Source organism: Symphodus melops, assembly GCF_947650265.1.
Source record: "Symphodus melops genome assembly, chromosome: 14".
Lineage (NCBI taxonomy): Eukaryota > Metazoa > Chordata > Actinopteri > Labriformes > Labridae > Symphodus > Symphodus melops.
Window position 1 is genome coordinate 3,806,213 of NC_136704.1, and position 23,543 is coordinate 3,829,755.

General features: G+C 42.9%; 1 protein-coding gene across 4 annotated transcripts in view; it reads left to right on the top strand.

Annotated features, from left to right (window-relative positions):
* pard3aa (par-3 family cell polarity regulator alpha, a) overlaps nucleotides 1-5,775 on the top strand; it is a 354,935-nt gene extending 349,160 nt beyond the window's left edge. For all 4 annotated transcript variants that reach the window (XM_079361704.1, XM_079361705.1, XM_079361706.1 and 1 more), the window contains 2 exons: nucleotides 644-771; nucleotides 5,168-5,775. In XM_079361704.1, coding sequence (XP_079217830.1) covers nucleotides 644-771; nucleotides 5,168-5,588 — 549 coding nt within the window. In that variant the 3' untranslated portion in view covers nucleotides 5,589-5,775. The remainder of the gene's footprint in view (nucleotides 1-643; nucleotides 772-5,167) is intronic.
* Nucleotides 5,776-23,543: the final 17,768 nt, after the last annotated feature.

A 23,543-nucleotide genomic window follows, 5' to 3' on the forward strand; every position in this document is an offset into this window, starting at 1 on the left:
TTCATTCATCAGCCGGCTCGTTAGCGGCGTGTGCTGGTGTTGAGGAGGACGATATCTCCATGTCAACCACGCCGACGATCAGACAACAAACACACACTCACACGTCTTGGAAATGAAGTATGTACGGTAATACTCATTTGTTTTTATTTCAAAGGCTTATGTGGTTGTTAGTTTGTGGAGAAACACAAAACACGAGAATCAGGGCCCAAGTAGAAATACAGCACATTTAGCCTCATCACAAACAGATCTGTTGTGTTGCTTTTAGAGGTTTGGTTGTCAAACCTCTAAAAGTTGTTGGAATGGTCCCTTCATGGTGCTTTAGAGTTTGTAGAAAAGATCATTTCTTTATCTCTTATCTGGCACAGGTGCATTTTTCAGCGGCGTTGTCATCATGGAATCACACCTGTTAATTACCTGTTCCCTGAGGGTAGCCTCAAACGCAGGAGGCTTCACACTGTCAAACCACCTGCTGCACTGAGGGGAAAATATTCCTTCATCTGAGAGTGTGTGTGTGTGTGTGTGTGTGTGTGTGACCGTGGTAACACTGTTATTTAAAGACAGACATGTTAACGTTTAGCCTGCCCTTGTCCGTGTCTGAATTCACCTGTATCTTGACCATCTCTGTTTGGGCCGATGTTAACAGGTGAGCAACGGGACGGAGACGCAGAGCGGCCGCCATTCTGTAACCGTGGAGACTCAGGCACAGAAGCAGCAGGAAGAGGACAGGGACGGTTTTCAACAAGCACAAAGACAGTACAGCTCTCTGCCACGGTGAGACATCTGGCCCCTCCTCCCTCCTTTGTCCGTCTCTCTCTCTTCCTCGCCGCTCTGTGACTTATCACGTTCTGACCGCCATTTCTGACTTTCTGATTTCAGCCCATTTCTTTTTTTTTTTTTTTTTTGCTACAAAGCCACTTTTAACTCCTCTTCAGACGTTTAAGTAAATCTGAGCAAAACTCTGAGTGAGATGATTTTCTGTGATGGTTGGTATTATGTGACCGATATAACACTTCATTAAGTCAGCGTCGACCCTGAAGAAGAGGTCACAGACTCATCTTCAACACTTTCCTTATAATGGATAACAGCTCTAATATCATGTTTGAAAAGAAATTGTCCCTTTGGCGGTGCTTGAGTTCACAGTGACAACCGCTGATCTCCATCTTCTTTATCTCTCTGTTTCCACTTTTACATAGAAGTCAAAGAAATGCCAATAAAGCTTACCATATCTTCTTGCATCTGGAGAATTTAGTTTCTGTATTTGCATTTCTTTCCATCCTTCCTTATGTGAGCATCCGTGTCCCAATCCTCAGAAGCTCTCTAATCGCTCTAAAGTCGATGCAAATCACAGAGCCAGCCCTCGCTGCTGGAAGAGTTCCACATTTTAAGCCTTACATCCTCCAAGAGAAAGTCACCCAAGACACAAAGTCTATACTTTGACTGACTGACATGAGGATTTAAAGTCAGCAATAAATAAACATTTTCTCTCCTTCTTAACTTTTCTACTCCAGAAAAAAAACAACTTCTCGCCCTATTCAGACTTCCAGTTCAAGCCGCATTATTTAGGTCCCTGTCACGTTTCTCCTCAGAGGTAACAGACGTGTTACAGATGTGAGACGGTTTCAGCGGAGCACAGCGTGTGTGTGTGTGTGCGTGTGTGTGTGCTTGCAGCAACAGCGACATGCAGTGTGAATTCACAGACTGGGACACTGATATTAAACCATCATGGACTTTTAAAGACTGTTCTGCAAGGCCATGCAATAACAATAAACACTCAAATTAGTAATACACATATATATGCAGTAAAATAGAATTTAATGTAAAAAAAATAAAAAGGAGTTATTTGAATATACAAAATATAAAAATGTAATATAATCGATATGAATGTACGAAGACGTGACGACGCACTTTCATGAAAAAAGGGCTACTGAGTAATATGTGTTTAAACAACAAGATCACAGTGTGTGTGTGTGTGTGTATGTGTGTATGCGTGTGTGTGTGTGCTTGTGTGTGTGTGCTTGTGTGTGTGGTCTTTTATTTTCTTGGCTTGGAGTCGCTCTCCTGTGATTTCATCTCTCTCTGCACAAACACCAATCACTTCTTCAGAGCATTCTCTTTCCCTCTGCCGTCTCTGAGCAGTCTGAACCGGGTCGATTGAAACATGTTCCTGTCTATGGATTTGTGGTCCACACGGGACGCATAATCAATGCGGCCTGCATAAGCCAGCGCGATCTATGCATTCCCTTCATAGGTGTTATCTTCTGGCATCTCATGTGATGTGACAGTTGCATGCAGCCCTTCCTCCCCTCCCAGCGACTTTCTTCTCTTGGGAAAGTTTGTCTGAGCGGCTTTAAAGCAAGGCCAGGGCGGCCTTTGATATGCATTCCTTCCCATAATCTCACAGCGTCATTTAGCAAAGAGTCGCATGAGCTAAGGCTTGACGTTTGACCCCGGGTTGAAGGCTTTTCAGAGCCTGTGTCTCGCCGCAGCTCCTCATTAAAGAGCTCGAATCTTACATCCCCAGATTAATAACCACAACTCCCTCCAACTCTCCGACCACCTCGTCTTTGGAGCCTCTTCGAGTCTGTGCCTCTCTTCCAAAAAAAAAAAAAAAAACAGGAAGCGTGCGCAGTCAGCCATTCAGACAAAATGGGACATTCCTTCACAGAAGAATGTCTCCTACCCAAAGAGCTTCCAGAAGAAGCCATGGTAGTTGGTTATCTGATGACGGTCCGGCTTAGCCCGCTGTCTGGGATGTGAGGATTGGAAGAGCACTAATGAAGGCTTGTTGTCTGAGCGGGATTAGCGGTGACAGGCAGTGGAGGGTGAGAGGGGCCAAGAGAGGAACGAGTGTGTTGGTGGGACCACTGATTAGCCGCACATACACACTCACACACACACACACACTCAAACACACACACGAATGCGGTCAAGATAAGGTTCTTAATGGAGGCCTGAGAGAGCTGCCAGTAGCTCCTCCATCTACCCATGAAGCTCTTAAATCCTTTGGCCAAAACAACATTGTTCCACACAATAAAGAAAACGTTATTGCAGGTTTTTGTCGATTATTTATTTAAACAAATAGCAATGGTTTTTTTCCACCGCACATGTTTTTTTCTCCTAATCATTTTTGTGTTTTGGCACGAGTTTTGCGCGCTTTCTCCGTTTTCTCATAAACTCTGATTCTTCCCAGCTGTTTTCAAGAAACACACAGCGGCCGCAGATTTTTTCGGCGAGCCAACTTCCTGGCTTTGTTTGTTATGTTCTGTCATTCTAAATTTACCCCACTCTTTGGCATGATGTATTTTCCCATCCCCTCCCTTTGTAAGTATAACTAATCCACTGTGTGACACGTTCTGGCGCAGGACTCGAGGTGATAAGAGAACTCGCTCCCCCGACACATTGATCATGATTACATTCTCGTGGAACAACGCCGTTTCTTCTCCGCTGTCCGAGACACTGCGCCTAAATCTTCCTTCTTCTTCTCTTATCTACTTTACAAACTGAAAGGTCAGTCTGAAAGCCGTGATCGATGCCTCGCGCAACAGGCATCCTGGGATTACTGAACGAGCGGCGAACCCCGTGAGCGGCGCTGGCGGCTCCGTAAGCCGAGCCGGAGTGTAGATGCATGGCTGCTCGCCCAGACAGCAGAACCCTGATACGGAGCATGTGCTGGGGCTCTCTCTGCAGTCTGTCCCTACATCTGCCCCTCACCAATTACCCTCAGACTTACACATGCTCTATAGGCATGCACACAACACACATACACTCATATTCAACGCAGTTTGTTTGTTTGTTGGGATATTAAGTGCACACACAACAAGCTCACAGGACATTTCTTTAACTTTTCTCCTTTTAGAAAGATGCACAACCTCTTTGACTTGCTCAAAGGAAAAGTCAGTTTTTTGTTTGTTTGTTTTTTGTTTTTCAGGTCTTTTAACATATTTGAGGATCTAAATTGTAAAATATATATATATATATATATATATATATATATATATATATATATTTTATTTTTTATTTTTATTTTTTTATTTTTTCTTGGACCCAAGAATTTCCATTTCTCAAATTAAATTCTCTTAAATTTGTAAAGGTTGCTTTGGTCCATTTCATGCATTATTAAAATTTAAGGTAATAATTTATTGTATTGATGTCGGCAATTTTCCCAAACACAGTTTGTTTTTTCTGCAGGACGACCTTGAAAAAGAGGCTTTTAACATGAATGGGACTTTTCCTCCCAAAAAAAAAAAAAAGGATGAATATCCCCTCCCTGTTTGGTTCTGGTCATCCTCTCTGGAATGGCGCTCTGCCTGATGAAACATGCGGGCGTTTTGTCCTAAAAGTATGCTGGATCGCCCCCGTCTCCCTCCGCAGCCTTGGATACTCTGAACTGAAAAGCCTTTTAAGTACACAGCGGGTCACTGAGGTGTAAATGGGACTTCTCTTAGCACCCCTGACACAAAAGACACTGTCATAGGTCTTCCATCACACAGCACACTTAATGGATTCTAATAATGGAGGAGCACACTCGACACATCCGACAAAAACACGGCTGCTGCCAATGATGGCTGTCCAAGGCCAATTTTGGAAAAAAAGGGGGATCATGTTTGGGCGACAGGCAAGATGTGCATGTGCTCTATTAGAGAGGATACTGTATGTTTCCTGCCTCCGTGGCAGGTGGACACAAGTTAAGTAGAAGAAAGATAGCGCTGTGAGGCCTGCCATTACTCCGTCTGTTGCTGTGAGTGCAGCCGTTAAAAACGCATAAAAGCCGCCATTTTTCCCGGCGAGGTTTTAACATTTGTGTTTGTTTACGATGTGGAGCTAATACTCCTTCCTTCCCTTTCTGTTTTCCTCTCTTTCATGTCATTGTGATCATGCACCACTTTAGTCCACTCACATCGCTTTAAGTGTTTTAAATGAATGCCACCAGCACGTTACCCTTTTAATCTCACAGAAGTGTGGAAATGGATGTATTCTTTGCTGTAGTCCAGTTTCCTTTGAGTGTCTCTTCAGTAGTGCTGACCCAGGGGCAACTGCAGGAAAAAAAGCAATCTTCTCAGAGTGGAGTCACTTGCTATTATCCTCTGTTCCCTTTAGGTTTGGGAGCTGTTTAACTTGAGTCACTCAGCAGTGCGATTGACCTCTTTACCTGTCTCTGTGTGCTCAGGCAACCTGGTAAGAACCCCAGCACGGCGTCGCAGGACTCATGGGACAAGGCGTACACTCAAGGAGAGGCATTCCAGCCATCCAGGGAGAATCCTCGCCACTCCGGTGGCCAGGGGTCACACTCCGGTGGCCAGGGGTCACGCAACGGTTACCTGGGAACGTCCAGCTTCAACGCACGCGTCCTCTTAGAGACACAGGAGCTGCTGAGGCAGGAGCAGAGACGCAGAGAGCAGGAGGCGAGCAAGGCCGGGCCGCTCCCTGCGCAGGAAAGAGGCCACGCTCAGGCCCCGGGCTCTGCCCTGGTGCAGGCCCCACCTCAAACCAAGGGCCCCTACAGACAAGACGTCCCCCCGTCGCCGTCTCAGCTCGCCAAGCTCAGCAGGCTCCAGGGGTCAGAGAAAGGGAGGCTGTTCTACTCCTGAGACAGGAGCTGGAAATGTAACTTTTGAGAACACCAGATTTAAGGACGGATTCTGAGGAGAAATCCAACGAGGGCAGTGAGCCTTCGTGTTTTTAGATAAATGCTACAAAACAAAGATTTTTATGGGACTTTTGTTGGAAGAATGTTAATATTTCAAATAAGATTTTTAATGAAACCAACAATTATCCTTTTTTAGTTATATCAATCACTATTTGTATAAGTGCCTGCTAGTCCATTGATTGTTAAACTTGTATACCCCCCCCCCCCCCCCCCCCCCCCCCCCCCCCCCGTCATCATCAGTGAGCAGCTGTATTACTCTGAGTATCACAGACGTCACTGCGGCACCCCCTCCAGATTTCGGCTGCTCGGGGATCTACGTAATTTGTGTGTGAATGAAAAACAACGTGCTCATGTGCAAACACTATGAGGATATTTTCCTTCAAATACCAACAACTTAAACGTGCAATTAATTACCACAACCCAACAGGGAGCACCAAGAGGCTGTCACAACATTTCCAAGCATATTTCTTCCTACATCGCCAAGGCAAGAACAACGTACGTCCCCAGTGTTGCTGCTTTGTGTTTAAGAAGGCCATAACAGAAATGTCTGCAGTGACACGGCCTCACAGGAGGAAACACAGAAGTCTGTCTGGGACTTTTTCTCTCAATGGTTTTATTAACGGAGATGCATCACCAAGGATGTGAGGCTGAGAGTGTGAGTGTGTTGTTTGTGTGCATAGAAAGTGTTGTTGGAGTGCGGAGGTTAAGCAAAGAGTCAAAGTTTTGAGTTTGGGTTCAACTGTTCACCCCCCCCCCCCACACACACACGCACACACACACACACACACACACACACACACACACACACACACACATATATATAAATATGATAATCCTGAGTTCTTCTTTATCTCCTTCCCCGCCTTCATGTGTCACGTTGAGGAAAACAGCTTTAGATCTCCTTCATTCCTACCCTGTGTTACCCAGCCGGGGAATCCGGCAGTATAAATGGGGTCAGGTCTGGGTTATTAATTAATGTTCCACATTAATAATGAATGGCCCCCCTTTGTGTGTTTATATGTTGTCATGTATAGCGATGAAGAAGCGACCTTGCAGGCGGAGCTCTGGCCCGGGCTTCACCAACAATGATTTAACCAAAGCCTGTTGGCCCCCTCGGCGCCCGAGTTGTTCCTCTCTGAATATTTCATCAGGTCGGTCACATGGGAAACCACATCGGCTGTGCAGTGGGTGACAGCCTATCAAACAGCCTGTTACAATGGGGCTGATTTTGTTTCCTTTCATGATCACGTCCTTTGTTAGGAAACCGGTCAGGAGCTTTTTCTGTCAGTCAGTCAACACTTCATGGTACATTTTTCAAAGTATGTGAACGTGTGTGTGTGTGTGTGTGTGTGTGTGTGTGTGTGTGTGTGTGTGTGTGTGTGTGTGTGTGTGTGTGTGTGTGTGTGTGTGTGTGTGTGTGTGTATGTGTGTGTGTGTGTTCTTGTATTACTATTTGGGAACAAGATTGACATGTGCATGTAAGATTTTAGCAGTTTTAAGGCTTTGTTTTTGGAGAGCAAACTTAAAATAATGTTTCAGTAAAGTTTCCCTTTAGATCCATTTCAGCCTTTAAGTGAAAAAACAAACAAAATATTCTGTCCTCTCCATGTCTTCCATATTTATACACTGTGTTCAGGCCCCTCGTTTGGCGTCCTATATGCTGCCATCTGTCTGATGTCTGATGTGTTTGTCACAGTAAGATCAGTGAAAAGAGAACCTGGTGGGTCAGTTTGCATCCTAAGGAACAGAAAACACAATGCTGTAGTTTAACTATGTGCACGGAAGATGAGAACTGTGGCGTGCAGACAGGATGGTCGTGCACTGATCACAGGTCATAAATGTCAGCAGCCCCTCCCATTCGCTCGAAGGGAATTCTCCTTTTTATAACCTGCTAAGTCCTCTCTCATTAGCTCCCTCGGACTTCACGCTGAAGGGAGAAACTCTGGAAACAGTCAAAGTAAAAAATGTGTATGCTCGTGTTCACACATCCTTCAGGAGTTTTGTGCAAGTTTGACCGAGGCTCATGTTTTTTTTTTTTTTCTCCCTAATATTAATTTAATTTTTTGCAACCACTCCATCTTAATCCCAAAAATCAGTTAATGGATTATATGAGCCATGCAATGTTTGGAGTGCGAGAACGATGTGTAGATTTTTTTTATTGGGGTAGAGTTGCAATGGTCCTCAAAAGTACATACAAAGATAAGTGTTCTCTCACACACACACACACACACGGGTATAATAAATACTTGTGTGTTAGTGTGTAGGTGGACGTGTGTTTAAGTGTCTGTGAGCGCTGCCAGTGTCTGGATGCTTCAATATGTCTATGAATACGTCTTGGCAGCCACTTGGCTACTGAGTGGGAGACGAGCAGAGGAGGAGGAGGGAGAGTGGATGGGAGGCCTGACCTTGCAGATGATTCAGTCAATGGAGTAATCACAACGATTCCTCTGAGTCTGCACTACAAACAGGAGGTTACCAAACAAGGCAGCGCTCGCCGCTGCTGCCTCGTCTTCCTCTTGTCTTCATGTGCTGTCAGTCTCAAACCTGTTCGAGGAGTCTGGCTGTAAGTGGCGGTCTGTACAGTATGGCGTGTTGTGCTCTGACAAAGCAGCTGTTTCATCGGATTAGCTTCTGAAGCCCATCATGAACTGGGGAGGGGTTCAAGTGCCTGCAATATGTAATGATTTTTCTCATTATATGCAAATTCAATAATATCCCATAATGCACGTTTATTATTTGTGTTGTGTAATTGATGTTTGTGTGCTATCCCTGTGACAAAGGGATTCTTCCCATAAAGCTATCGTTTCGGGGATGTGTTGTTTTTTTATCCTGGGAAAAATGAGAAAAATATTGTTATTGTTTCATTTTGTGTTTATGACCATCCCTCATTGTGTTTTATTATCCACAATATGGTTCTACGGTGGTGAAAAAAAAAAAGACTAATATGTAAGCACAGTGCAATTTTCCCTTTTTACAACGCTGTATCATTAAGTTCTTATTCTGCCCTTCTCTGTACATACTACATGATTTTTCAGTGAATAAATTGAGAGTAATCTCAAATTCTTATAACAATATCTTCCCTTCATTGTGCTCCTTTAACATTCATAAACATATCACAAACATGATCACAGAGCAGACAAATGTGTGCAGTAGAAGGAAGGTGATGAATGTGAAACTACTGCTTTAAGACTTCAGACTGAAACACAGTTCTCTGAACTTCAGTTGAACCCAGCAGGCAAATCAAAGAAACCTCTTCATGCTTTTAATTGGTCAAAATAAGTCTCAGTCAATAAAAATCTGGATTTTCGGAGCGCTTCCCCTTCCAGCCGAGGGAAGGCTGACACGAGTTGAACCTCTTCTTTAGCTACATATACTGGCACAAGCTCAAAACACAGGTATATCAGACAGAAAAGAACAGCTTGTCTGTTTGTTCAGCTCCATGCTTCATTATTCAGTGTAACCTGAAATAACGTCTGCTGATGTTTATTGATGTTTTTACTTTATTTATCCGAGTTATTCCCAATGAGATCGTGTGATCTCTTTTTCAACAACAGCAAAAGTCAAACTCATGCAGCTCAAATTACATAAAAATAAAGATAATAAAACCATCTGCAAACTTTAAAGAGTAAGTACAACACAAGAGGAGAAACCAAAAACAAACAGCTTTAAGACTAGACGCACAGGTGCTGACAGGAAGTGATCAGAGGTGCTGACAGGAAGTGATCAGAGGTGCTGACAGGAAGTGACCAGAAGCAGAGCAAATTTTATTTTGAAATAATTCTAGTTAATATATCATCATCAATAGCATCGTGATCTGTTCTTGAGAGTGTAAATCTGCATCAAAAACATCCAAAATCACAAAGTGAGTAGGACTAAGCTGTGTCCTAAAAGGTGCAAAGGGAGTTTTTAAGTTTGTTACAGTGATAATTCCTCAAATACAAACTGTATGTATGCAACTAAGGATTGAATATCATTCAGTATAACTATGTTTTGCAGTTCATATTCAGACTGCAGGTTGTTTACAGCAATGTGTTATTAATTATTACTTTGGTAACAAAAAAAAAGGAAAAAGGTTGTGGACTGAATCCTTCAAGATTAAAGAGAGAATAAAAAGTCTGTAACAGCTTTACAATGATGATACAAACATCTGAGTCGCTGTGAACTCAAATCACTACAACTGACTTCACAATATAAAGTGATGAGAAGAAGACCCCCGTTTGTCAAAGATCTCAGTACAACATGACACGCATGTTCCTGCATCGGTCCAATACATCGCTACAATCCAGACATGTATGACCTCGATAATGACAAAGGCAAATTTAAATTTGAGGCAAAGAACACGTCATATGGCATTAAGCATTGTACGACTTGACTCGACACAGTCTGGCCCTTCCTTGGCCTTGTTCTTGAATCCGTCCCTAAAACTCTCATCTGTCTTAGTTTAACGCTTCATGTAGTGTCTGCATTGGGGTCCATAGTCAAGTCATGAAATGGGAATTCATTTTAAGTCATATAGTGAAAAGCAACTTTATTCCTCTCCCAGTTTTGAAAATTTAACACAACCAATCATTGATGCTCATTTACGCAATGGATTAATGCAACGGTCATTAAATCACAAATGGACACGTTGCACCCAGAAAAGGTTGCTCACTTCGACCGGTGCTATTGATATTTATATTGACAGAGTGAATGTTTACAGTGGTTGGTCTGCTTTCAGTCCATGGGTTCTGATGGAGTTAAATGATGAAGGAAGCATATGTTCCACATTTAGAAATACTATTTATGGTAACAGACCCAGTATGGAGAGACGTCAGCTTTAACAGTCAATAAAACGTCTTCTATCGCTGCGTTTCCCGAAGGTTTTATCTTGTCTATCGCTACGTCATCACGACGAAACCGACATAAATCCAGCAGACACATTCATAGAGGTAATGTGAAGCTATCAAAATACCATAGGTTTCATCCTATCATGATACACAATGCAGGCTGTAACCTACTGGCTACAACAGTATGCTGTATCATCTTGCACCCTTAACACTTTGAAGCCTGAGGGAACGGTTAAGCTGTCTCTGGCCTCGCTCTGCCCGACCATTACTCACGCTGAAAGAGCTCTGCCGAGTCTTTAATATCTCCCTTCTGCATTCCCCCCCCATCATTGTACTCTTTAATGAAAACCTTCAGCGAATTTCCAGTGATCAACGGCAGACTGTCATTCTGCCGGTTTGATTTCCTCACTCCGCTTTGTCCTCTTGACCCCTGCAGGCCAGACCAGTAGACCCCTTTGTTTTCAAGCCCAAGCATGTTGATATGAGAAGCAGATGGGATTCGTGTGAAGTGCCAGTAGATAAAAAATGCCTTGGGATTTGGGAGACCATATTTTTTACCCTCCTTTTCAGCGTGTTGAGGCCTAGTTGGAGTCACCTGTTTTAGGTTGAAGAACCTGCTCCTTCCCTCTGATCCCTGATCTGCTGCCCCACTGGGATTTCTAAAAGAGGAAGCTCACTTTGGTGTCGGAAAAAATGTGGTCATAAATCTCACAGATGTGCAAGAAAAGCCAATTGCAGAAGGTTGACATGAGCGCACGCACGCACGCACTCACACACATGCACACCTGGGGGTCCTTCCCCCCGAAGCTTTGTACAACATCTGGTGAGTGCGTGTATCAGAGGAGGTGTGTGTGGAAGAGAGTGGTGTTTGTGTGCGAGGGTGCTCGGCAGACAGTCGCAGATGAGGAGGCTCACTGATAGATGACCAGAGGAAGAACAAAGAGATGGACGTCTTTGTGAGAAAAAGTATGATCTAAACCCGCGATGCTAGCACTTTGTGCAGCTAGTTATTATGGGACATTGAAAACTGTGACGACCGACACATATACATATATTTAACTTGGTCTACGTTGTAGAAATGCCCTCACCAATAAAGTCTTTTCTTTCACTTTGTAGGTCTGACAGTGTTTTGAACAGCTTCATATTCACTACACGTCGATTTTTTACTCTACAAAGAATAAAATCCTTCCTGCATCTTACCCAATATGCGCTTTTGTAAAGCGTCTCGAGATAACAGACACATGATCGTCTGTATTAACTAATCCCATTCACACCAAGCAGTGGCAGCAACGTGTGGTTAAGAGTCTTGCCCAACATTGGACATGTGGCTTCAAGGACTGAGGATCGAACCCCTGACCTAATGGTTCAGGGATGACACTCTTACCACTGAGCCACAACAACTACTGCTGTTCTTTATTTTACCCAAACCCAAAGTTTGTTTCAAAACATAACCCAGTAATCTGAACTGACCCACAGCCGTTCCAGGTATTAGTCCAGTACCAACCTGTTGATTTGATTGTTTGTTGGGCCTGCCACGGCTACACGAGCTGAATTAAGAAAATGGCTTGTGGTTAGCTGGCCTTGTTTGGTCAACATCGACTGTCATCGCACGCCAATTTATTCAGCCTGACTTCCCTGATCTCAGTGAACACCATGAAATTAGGTCTCCTTGGGCCACATTAGCCCCCCCCCCCCCCCCCCCACAGGCCACCTCTTCCTGTGCCAATTAAACCTGAGGCCCTTTCCCATCCTGCCACCCATGGAGCGTCACGCGCTCCAGCCCTGAAGGCGGCACGGAGGAGAGGACTTCCCCACAATTGAGGAGAAACAAAGATAAGAAGCCTTCACATGTGCAAAGAGTCAGCGCCTTGTGAAAGCTTCAAGTTTGATGTTTCTACTTGAACATTTTATTGACACTGCGGTGGGATTTGAGGTCGTCGTGAAACCGGCAACAAAAGTACATGAAACACATTTTGGGGTTTCTGTCGAAGTCATGATGTAACTTCATTACGCAGAAAGAATGGTTTCATTACACGATGTCTCCTCTGAAGCCTTGGAACATTTTGTAAGATCGCTTCTTTAGCCGGGTGTAATTTGGGCCTGTAAAACGTGGTGGTGGTGTTTGTTCTCGCTCGTATGACATGCTGTTGCTTGTGTTATAAAGAGGCAGACTGCCATTAAAGACATCACCGTGGAAACACAAGCTTGTGGGCAACTGTGGGGCATTCCCTCGTGAGTTGCACTGAAGGTAATGGGACCTGTCAAATTCTAAACTCACTCACACACACACACACACACACACACACACACACACACACACACACACTACAGGAAACATTCAGGGCCCTTTACCTTTCAAACGAGCTGTCAGAGAGTTAGATTGAAAACAGAAGTTGACCTGAGGGCTTTTTGATAGGCTCCACATGTGGAAGGAAACTGTTAGGAGTGACAGAAGAGCCTTTAATTCTTTAGGAGAGTGTCTCTCATAGGCGTCCATTCAGCATGAGGCACCTTCTTATCCGCACTGAGCAATTATTTCGCTCAATATTTTATGCAAGTCATGGGAGAGTCAGCACAAGTTCACTTGCAAAGATAAGCTGATTCCTTGCTGCAGGCGAGCAAGTAAATATATAAAGAAATCAATCCCACAAACACAATTTTATCTTGTTTTTGGTGTGTGGACGGCGAATAACACACACTTGACCGGCTTTGAAATGGTAATGCATTGTTTGAAGTATTCTGGTAAACAAAGTAGCACAGCAGATGCAAATATGTGCCGCTGTTTTGATCTGGTGATAATCTCGCTCTCCCCCAAATTCAGGTTGTTTGTGCGTTTTTAACATCAAATAAAAATGAATTACTCTCCTGAACTCGTGTGATTGCATTTATAAAAATAAGTGTTTTCATTGCCCTTGCTTGCTTCTGCATTTTCCACCTTTAACTGTAGATATGATTATGATTCTATGAAAGGGTTTTCTGCCTTCTGACACTGAACAAAGCCTGAAACACGGCGTGCAGAACATGCTGCCATTCTGCCTCCCGAACACTAAATATAACCTCTTCTGTGCTGTCATTTATGTTGACATTTCATTTGTTTGCCTTGACACCCTCACATTTGATCCATGTGTACGTTGCTCTGTCTCACTGTCCCGGGGAATAAAAGGCACGGTGCTCCAGCATTGCTGAGTATTTATGGATTTATGGATTTATACAGAACATCCCAGGCCACACGATCTGCTGAAAGAAACAGAATGGCTCCAGCAAAGCGTCTCCGTTGAAAATTTACATGGGAATAAATCCGATAATCTCTCACCAGTTTGCACACTAGACTGGCTGAGAGCAATTACTCTGACAAAGAAAAGCATTTTTTTCCCCCTTCTTTACTCCCCTCTTCCTCGCCTTCTACCATCCTTCTGTCAGATTAATCCTCTGAACTTTCCTAAAGATCTTCCTCTATTCCTTTTTTTTTTTTCTGCCTCAGAGTGCAGCCACTTTCAGTCTCTTGTCTTCCTCAGATATGGCACGCGGGAGTGGAGATTGCCTTCCGAATGAAACAGCTGTCAAGAATTCCCAACGTCTCCCTGCACTCTCTGCCTTTGTTCTACCTGACCCCCCCTCCTCCCCCTCTTCATATCCCAGCCCCCCCCTCACGGAGAGAGAGAGAGAGAGGGAGCTACAGAATGCCTCTCTCTCCTCTCTGTGGGATCCTCCCAGGTGCTGAGTGATGGGAGCACGTGGGGGGGGTTAGGATGGGGGTCCTCGAGAGGAAAGAGGGAAACGAGGAAAGGAGGAGTAGGAGCGGATTAAACAGAGGAAGGATGGCGTTGCTTTTTGACAACCGGGGGGAGGGAGGCAGGCAGGCAGGCGGGGCCGCTGCTGGTGATTATTTAACGATGGAGGAGGAGGGGGGTGAGAGCCAGACACCTGTGGGGGAGCATGCAAGGAGGGGGAGGAGTCTGTGAGAAAGGGGTGACCATCTGTTGCAGTCACAGGCGATGGAGTTGAGAGTCACTGGGAGCCTTCAACCCAGTCCAAAAATGTTAATGGTGCACCAATGATGCATATCAAACACACATCTGCGCACGGAGCCGCGCTCTTCTTCTCAACGTTAATACATGATTTATTCCTGCACCGGCATGCTTTGGATGTTGGTGTTATTTTAGTAATTAGCTTCATTTTCCTTGGGTTGTTTTCTTTTTTTCCCCTCCACATGTTGCCAAAGTTTCATTATTGTTTTATTGATTCTTCCTTTAATTGACCTGGTAGCTTAAATGCCCTCAAACCAAACAATCCATACTCTAAGTGACTCTCATTTGAATTGTGTTTGTTTTTGTTTTAAACATTAATCGGAGTTTGATTGTGAGTGCAGCCGAGCAGGGATGATGAATTGTTAATTTCACAATAGCTGCCATTCGGCAAGGTTACAGGACTTCACTTCTGAAAGGAGCAACTTTGGATAAGACTGTACAGAGAAACACACTTTGTGTTTGATCGATGGTATCAGTGGTGCGCCCTTTAACCTGCACGACTTCACTGTTAATACTGTCCACAAGCACAGGGAAATAAACGTGACCTACTTTACCTTCACTACTTCTTTACATGGAGTCAGATTATGGAGCACACGTCTGTATTTACTTGTTAATTGTATTAATCGTTTTCCAAAATGCTTTAATGTAAGAAAGATGTGTAGTAAATATGAAACGTCTTGATTTTTCATCTTCTAATTACTGTATGTCCTTTTGTTATTTGTATGTAATGTAATTTTGAATCAGGTAGAATTTAGTTTTGACTGTTAATATTTTTAGCTTGTTATCGTCATTTTATTTTAATGAGCTTAATCTCTTAAAGTTAGGTTTTGAGATCAGCTCTGATGGTTTCAACCTCACCTGATTTATTTTTAACTGTTTTTTTTTCTTTTAACAATGTGCAAATAAACTGAACTAAACTAAACTTAACCTAAGCATTGATATGACTTGTCTGTGTTTGATTGATCAAGAGTAGTGTCTGCACAAACCTTGTGTTCTATAAATGAGGAGAAATAAGGCCACAACAACAATCACATTTCTTCCTGCCCAAAAGCCTCACTGACCCCTGGATGATTTAAATCTGAACCTGTGTTTCGACGTGTTACTGTAAATAACTAGCCTAACCCTTTCTACTAGTAATTAAATGTACATAGTTATAATTGAATTTTGATCATTCATTCATTTTGCAGTCGTGCAACATTTCACTACAGTCCTCATGTTGATCATTTTTAATGTTTAAATCTGAGCAGCGTCACGTTGGACAGATTTGCAAGCTTCAGTTTTCTTTGTCCTTGCAGATGAATGTTCGACCCGTCCCATTCAGACAGATTCCTTTAGGTCTGAATCAGGCGACAGGTCAATCATAGGTGTTCATGTCACTCACATCAGTGTGGCTGCAGATCTGGACACAGCAGCTTCTCTCCGACCACTTTCAGAGTTTACATCCAACAGCTGTTTTCTGTTGAGATTTTGTTGCTGTTTTTTTCTTCTAGTTTTCTGAGCTCTCGTAAAATAACTTAATCCTCTGTCTGTCTTTGACATGAATTCACTTCTCTTATTAAACAAACTGTGAAGGTATTTCTTGTGACATTAACACTGTTGACCTTTGACCACGTCATAATAAAGGTCTATGCATCAGATTTAACTTAAAGCCAGATCAAGTTGAATGACCTGAAGGTATAAAACTCGTCAGCAAATGTGTCTCTGCATCTTTTCACACATCTGTTTTAAATTCATAATCTCTGTCCTTGGGCAGGAACTCTTTACATTTAAAGTGATTAGGATGCCGGATCGTTCCATTCTACCTTTCCAACACGTCGCAGACATGTGGTTCTCCATGCCGACCTGTTCCTTCCTCCCTGCACGGTGACAGTGAGTATCTTTAATGGTGACGATGTTTTGTTTTTCCGTCTCTGGGGAGAGATAATGGGGAGCGTTCCCCCTCTGAGGCGAACGGGCCAGAAGAGGCTCTGTAAACACGGGGAATGAAGATTAATCACACACTAGAGATGGTGTTCCCACTTTAATAATCAGTATTGATTACTGTCACCTTACATCTGCACCAACAGCTGCTGCGCGGGGGGGCCGCCGCCCAAGGCTGGTCCGCCTCACACTTCCACTGTTAAATGATTGTGCATGCAGAGGAGAATAGTGCGGTTAGCCAACAATACACACCAATAAATATCCTTTACTGTCCATCAAACCATAAAACTATACAAGCTGACTTCAGCTTTACAGCCACCTCAACCTCCACAACAAGAATGTTTATTTAAAAGGCCGTGGGGTGAATCCCACTGGTCTCTTTAGTCCAAATATATTGGCTTTAGTGTTTTCTGCCCAAGAACTGAGACTGTCTGCTCTGAGCAATGACAACATGAAAGCAAAGGCAATCACCAAATGCGTTCTGCAAATTCGTTTTTTTAAAAATGTGCTCTTGTTTTAAAAGTGAATCATAGTCACGTGCAAACATCACTTTTTCTTTTCACATCATTTGAGCTACTCTGGCTGATTTAAAAACAAAAACAGAAGAACAACTGAAAGAAATCAAAGCTCAGAATAAACTTTGAGATGTTTAATTCAAGCTGATCAAAGCTCGGTCACACGAGCTTCTTAAGCAGAAGAGAAAGGATTTCCCCTGACAGCATCAAAGTGTTCAATATTAATTTAAAACGCTCCTTTTTTGAGCTTCTATTTGTGGCGTAGACAACAACAATAAATCGCTTTTTTAAGGTTTTGAGTGTGTATGATCATTTTTAATCCCCTGTTGAGCTCAGTGATGGCTCACAGTTGGGCGTCACTCCAGGTTGTTGGGTTTTTTTTTCCTCTCTTGTTTTTATTTTTCTCATAAACTTCAGGTGAACCTTACTTGAAGAGTTTGCGTTGAATGTTGCTTTTGCATTCTTTTCTCTTTTCACGTGTTTTTTTTTTAAAGTAAAGTATATTTTTGAAAACCTCCAGAATTGAATTCTGTGCGACCTCAGCGCTGACCGTACTCCAACTGTAACTCATCCCAGTTTATCACATGCGTGCTTCCTCCTCTTCTCTTTCCAGTCTGACGGCTGAGCTGGGAATGACGTCCCTCCTGAGTTGATGGCGTTCCAGGACGAGTCGGATAACTAACTCTGATGCCTTCAGGAGTATCTTTGTGTCTGACAGTAACATGACAACATGTCCACAGATATAAACTTGCCTGGTACTAATGGTGTGACTGATTTAATTACACAAACACAAGACAAAGATGTCTTGGCCATTTTGTATTTTAGTTCAGGAGATGCTGACGTGTTTTAATACTCGAGATGGTTGGATCAGTTTTTTAAAGATCTGGGTCTCATCTTGGAACCAAAAGCATTTTCACTTGTTCTTGTTGTCGGTTCTTGAGTCTGGATTTTAATCCAAGACCAGTCAAGACAACCACTCATGGTTATTATTTCAAGGCAGGAAGAAAAACAACTTTCCTCGTGTTTCCGTCTAAACAAGTGACACGCTCCCTGAAGTCAAGATTTCAATTTCTTTGTGATACATTTAAAGCCTTGGTCTTGGTTTCTGTCTCACCCTGCCTTGGTCTTGGTCTTTAATGGTCTCGGTTAATGTGGACTTGACTACGACACTATACAGGGTGTTCCTGATAATGTGTCCGACCGGCCACTCAGAAATTACCGCTTCCGAGATGAAATGAAATGTAGAAAAAGGAATAGAAAAGTTACATATTGTTGCTTTACAGATCCAGTCTCATCTTTCATGTTTTCATGTCTGTGAAACCTATATTATATATTTTGTCTGGAATCTTCTACACACGTTTAATCTTGAATGTGAAAATCCTGATTTCAAATTCATAGCTTCCCGTTTTGGAGTCTTCCGTATGTTATTGATCAGGAGCCGGGCGGTGGATTTCTTCTTTCCTGCAGGTTTGGGGAGCACACAAAAGGCTATTCACTCCGCCTCTGTGGTTGTTGGAATTAATACCTCCTCCTGCAAGTGCTTTTGCTTTCTGAATAAATAATACTGACTTTTCAGGCAGTCATGGGACACCAGAGTGGACTCAAGTTTCGTAGAAGATGTGCAAATAAATCAGATATGTATGGAGTCCCACAGCAGCTGAAGGATTTACCATAACATGCTCTAATAATGTTCTCCACGGACACAGCAACACAGATACAAAAGGGTTGGGGGAGAAATAAATAAACAGGAAAAAAACCTCAATAATACGTGACCTTTGACCTGAGGCGAGCTGTTGTTCGGGGGGGATTTGCACAAACACAGTGCTCATGGGTAATGAGAAAAGAACAGCAATGGGGCATCTCTGAATGAAAACACGGAGCACTGTGACCCCAGGACGGCCTTTCCCCGTCTCCAGAGCTCGGGGCAGGACTGCGTGCAGATTGAGAGCCAGAAGGGACTGTTTGATTGGCATGTGCGGCGTGTCGATCCCGACGCAAACACCAGAACCGGTGTGGAAAATAAGCTGCTGAGTGCAGCGGGGATAAAGCTTTAACATAGGTATTGGAAATGGAGACACGTTACTTTGTGAAATTAGTCTGTAGGTGAGAAAAAGACAATCGATTGGAAATGTATCAGCTGAAATTTACAAGTGAACTCAAAGATTGCTGTTGAGATCGCTGTACTTGGAATCAAGGGAGCGCTGCGCTTTGTCTCGCACTTATTGTGCTGGAATAATTACGCAATCATGCTGTCATCTGTAAGTACGAGCCCACACGCTCGGCCAAGGTCCATTAAAACTATTCAAAGAGCTACACCTCTCAGATAATTATGTGGCAAAACAACAGATCGATAGAACCATTTGTTTGCAATGGCTTTTAAAGTGGAGTTCATTCATGCATTTTTGTGACCATCAGCGGACGGAGAGAAAGGTGTAAGACATGCTGATTGTTGCTGTGTGTGGACAGTCCTGATGAAGTCCGTTCCACATGCACTTAGTGAACATGTGCTATTTTTCCTTCGAGGATGACACAGATCAATTCACTGAAGAGCAGTTCGGCTTTTTTCTCTGCAGCGATCCATCGTGTTAAGGTGATGGAATAATAAAACGGCCTCTGGAAAATTGGTCGACGATGATATCAAAACAGAGAATTTTATTTAGCCTTCACAATCACCTCAATGAAACTCCCAAAACATTTATCTTTATAGATCATTTCTCAATGTGAATAATCCGCCTGGTAAAAAAAATGACACATGCAGCAACCAGTGAAGCCGTTGGCTGTATGTTTGAGGCGCTTGAGTCTGAATCAGAGGGAGACGATAAACGAAAATTCCTTTTGGCTGACCTGAACATTGGAATCGATAGAATAATGCCTTTAGCGTTCACATGTGTGATGCATCTCTTTGTTATTAGTGACTGCAATGTGTTTGCTCCGTACTGTTTGCTGATGTTATCTTATCTGAACTCGCCATGCCGACACCTGCTTGTGAAAACAGACCATCACAAGCTCTTCCTAAAAATACACAATGGCATCAACTGCAGCTTTTTAGACCAGGACTGTGAAGCACATTAATGCTCAGTGTGCATTTAAAAAAAAAAGCCCTGTTGTTTTTGTCACGATTGGTTTGATGAGTTAAAAGAGGTTTTTTTATGATAAAACATCTGACATGAGCCCCCGCGGCAAACTTCAATTTGAAATACAGAATCTTGTGGTGTCGGTCGCGGTGAGGCCTGGGCTCTTATCCCACACGTCATTTTCCCCTAACTGGAAGGGTCGGGGGTTCGATCCCCAGCTCCTGCACCCACGTGTCCGATATGTCCTTGGGCAAGACACTTGACCTTGACTTGCTCCCACTGCTTGGTTGACGGGGTATGAATGTTTGAGTGTATGACATGCCGTGTGAAAATGCTCTGAGTAGAGCTATAAGAGCTCCAGTCCATTGATCACTCAGAGAAAAGCACAACAAGGCTTCAGATTGATTGACTCGACTGCAGCCTGAACGTGTTCTGAGGACAACAAAGCACACCGACGCTGGAAGAACACATCCTGTGTTTCCAGAATGTTCAGATGTCTCACTTAATAAAAACGAGAGATTAAAAAAAAACACTTAATAAGGTTTAATTTCCTCTGAGAAGTTTTTGTTTTTTTTATTCCTAGTATAGATTTTTTTTATTCTCAGGCATGCCATAATAAACTGCCTTTTAGTAATTGCTGTTCGATAAATAAACAAGCTGAGCTGCTGTCACTTCAACATCTACTGCTCTCTCTATATTAACACATAATGAATGGCTGCGTCGTGAGAAATATGACTGCTGTTATTTATATCCGAAATGTATCTCTGATTTTAGGTCAGTGCTCCTGAAAACACTTGTTTGTCTGCTCGGGTCTCGAGGTGTGAAATGAGAAATGATTGGTGTCAAAGGCAGAACGTGAGAGAAGAGAAAGAAGGAGGAGAAACGAGAGGGTAATTGTGTGTCATTGCACTCTGCTTATCTCTGTTAATAATCGCGCCTGTGCGTGGAAATGTGCTCCTCATGTGTCAGAAACATCTATCAGCATGTCTAATGGAGCCGCCGGTCAATGAAAAATGCATCGGCTGATTTGGATGTGAGGGGCGAAACATAAGCCTCTGTACTTAGAATTATTTATCGAGGTTTCTCTGTGAAGAAAAGATTCATTGATAATGATTTTTCACATTTTGAGTTGAGCTGAGTGAGACAGCAAGACTCTTATGTTGGAACTTATATCATCATTATTCATTTTGATCAAACATTATTTTGACTGAATAGCTGAGACGACCTCCTGAGCTTTAGGAAAAATAATAATAGCGTGTGAAAATGCAGTTCTTAAAACGGCCACTTGAGGCTGATTTAAAAAGTAAGTCCCCATTTAGCATGCAATTTAGGCTTAGTCCACATGCAGGCGGGTATTTCCCCGCCTGCATCCACATGCTCATCCACATGCTCAGTTCAAAAAAAAATAATGCAAAAAGAAAAATGTCCTTGACATGCTCAAATGTTCATGCCATTCCTCCGTAATTTCTTTTCCAAAGGTGTCCATTCATTGGCGTTTGCTCGTCTACATATGGGAGCACTAGTTTGGTAACGTCTGCTATCGCACTATTCTCATGTAAACAAAAGTGACATCAACAATTTCCCCCTCTGGGATTAATAAAGTCTATAAAATAAAAAATAAATAAGTACAGAGAAAGAAAGTGTTCTTACATCACTATAAGAGCTTGGTAGGTTCACAAAGAGAGAACTAAGTTCACCCAGTTCTGATGGAAGTTAGAAAACCTGTGTAAGTGTATGAATGTGTGCTACACTTAAGGATGCCTTTTTTTTTTTTTTTTTTTTAAACCATTGGAGTTAGAAAATATGGTCACCCATTAATTTAGGCACCAACATTTATTTAGTAGTGATGAGACACTCAGATTAATGCAAGTCTCTGTATCCACTGAAAACATGAGCCAACCTGCATTTCCAAGGATGACATGTCCCAAAATAGTGTTGTCATAACTAATAGTGCTAAGGTCATGAAATAGCTTACATTAAATAGAAATATCGTCTCATTGAATAGGAAGGCTTTATAACTGGATTTACTTGGATTGATGCGGATCATAATCATAGCCGTGGGCTGACACGGTAGAGAGTCAGTGAATCCTGATGAGACACTTACATTAATTAATTATGGGTCTTACCTTTAAGGCCAGGATTATTACAATACTTATCAAACTAACAGTGGCAAGATAAAAAGTTCCAGTGTCCTCTGTAGCCACTTTAAGAACAAGCTAATGGCCAATAGCTTTTAAAACCAGATGAGGATTAGCATTCGTCTCCATCTCGGCTCTGAGTAATCCAGTGATAGGTGAGGCCGATCAGATGGTATCACTCGGGCTGAGTAATCCACTTTGCATGTTCCTTCTAATAATTTTAGTCAGGTAATCAGCACTCTGCAATGGCTTATCTTTTGAGGGTAACCCTGTCAACCCCGTTAATCTATAACGATTCACCCCTGTGTAATTTCACATTAAACCGGGCGACAATTCATTAGGTGGGTGCAGAGGCTCACGAGTGCTCTGCGTGCCGCAATTACAGCCCATAGAGGAGGGCCCTGACCTGGGAATGGGCCCGCCAACACCACCACCAGTCACACTAATGGAAGCAGGGGAGCGAAGGGGACAACATGGCTGTCATATCTTCAGCGAGGGGGAGTGACCGCCCTGACAGGTGAGGATGGGTCTTTGTAATTATTTAGCGAGGACACGGAGTGGAACATTAGGAATGACCGCAGGAAATGAAGATCGGATGAGAGTGAAGTGGGCACAGGAGCAGTGCGGAGAGCAGAGGAGGAATATGGCTTACATGCTTCATTGTGAGCAGGAGAGCTGTTTTAATGGGCCCAGTTCGCTTTGAGCCTGGGGGTACAGTATGTGAAAGCAGGGTAATATTTAAAATGACTTTCAACATAACAGCCAAAAGCCTTGAAAGCTAAGATTGATGAGAGCAATAGAAGTTTTATAGCCCAATGAGATTAAGACATTACAGCACCTTAAGTGTGATAATTTACTTTTAAATAGAGCCGTTTTTCCATGAAGCCAACAGATCATGGGTTTTTTTATGTGGATCATAGCCTTTAATTTTAACAGCTGAAAATCCTCTTGCAATTTCTTCTCTGTTTTCTCAGCTGCACGACCACACAGTGTTGTATTTGAAAGGTGAGATCAGTGTTTGGAGAAGAGAATCAGCTTTTCTGGGTGATGGATTGCATGCTCTCTGTTAACTGAAATACTTATTGAAGTTAATACACATAAGAATTTTAGTACCCAAGCAGGTCTGTCTTTCATGCTTTTATCACCATGGTAAGCGGTTTGTTGATAACGTTTAAAATTCTCTCAGATCAGTCGATACACAGACGGGAACACAGATGCACCGACTTTTTTTCTTTTAAGTTGAAACCTTTTGTTCTGTCTGATCAAGTGTTGAGGAAACGCAATCCAACGCAGAAGTTTAAAAGTCTGTTTTGAATTGTTTCACATGAAAGGACTAGAGATGACACCCTTGGTTTTATTCCAAAGAGACAACAGAGTCAGACATGAGGAACCCCA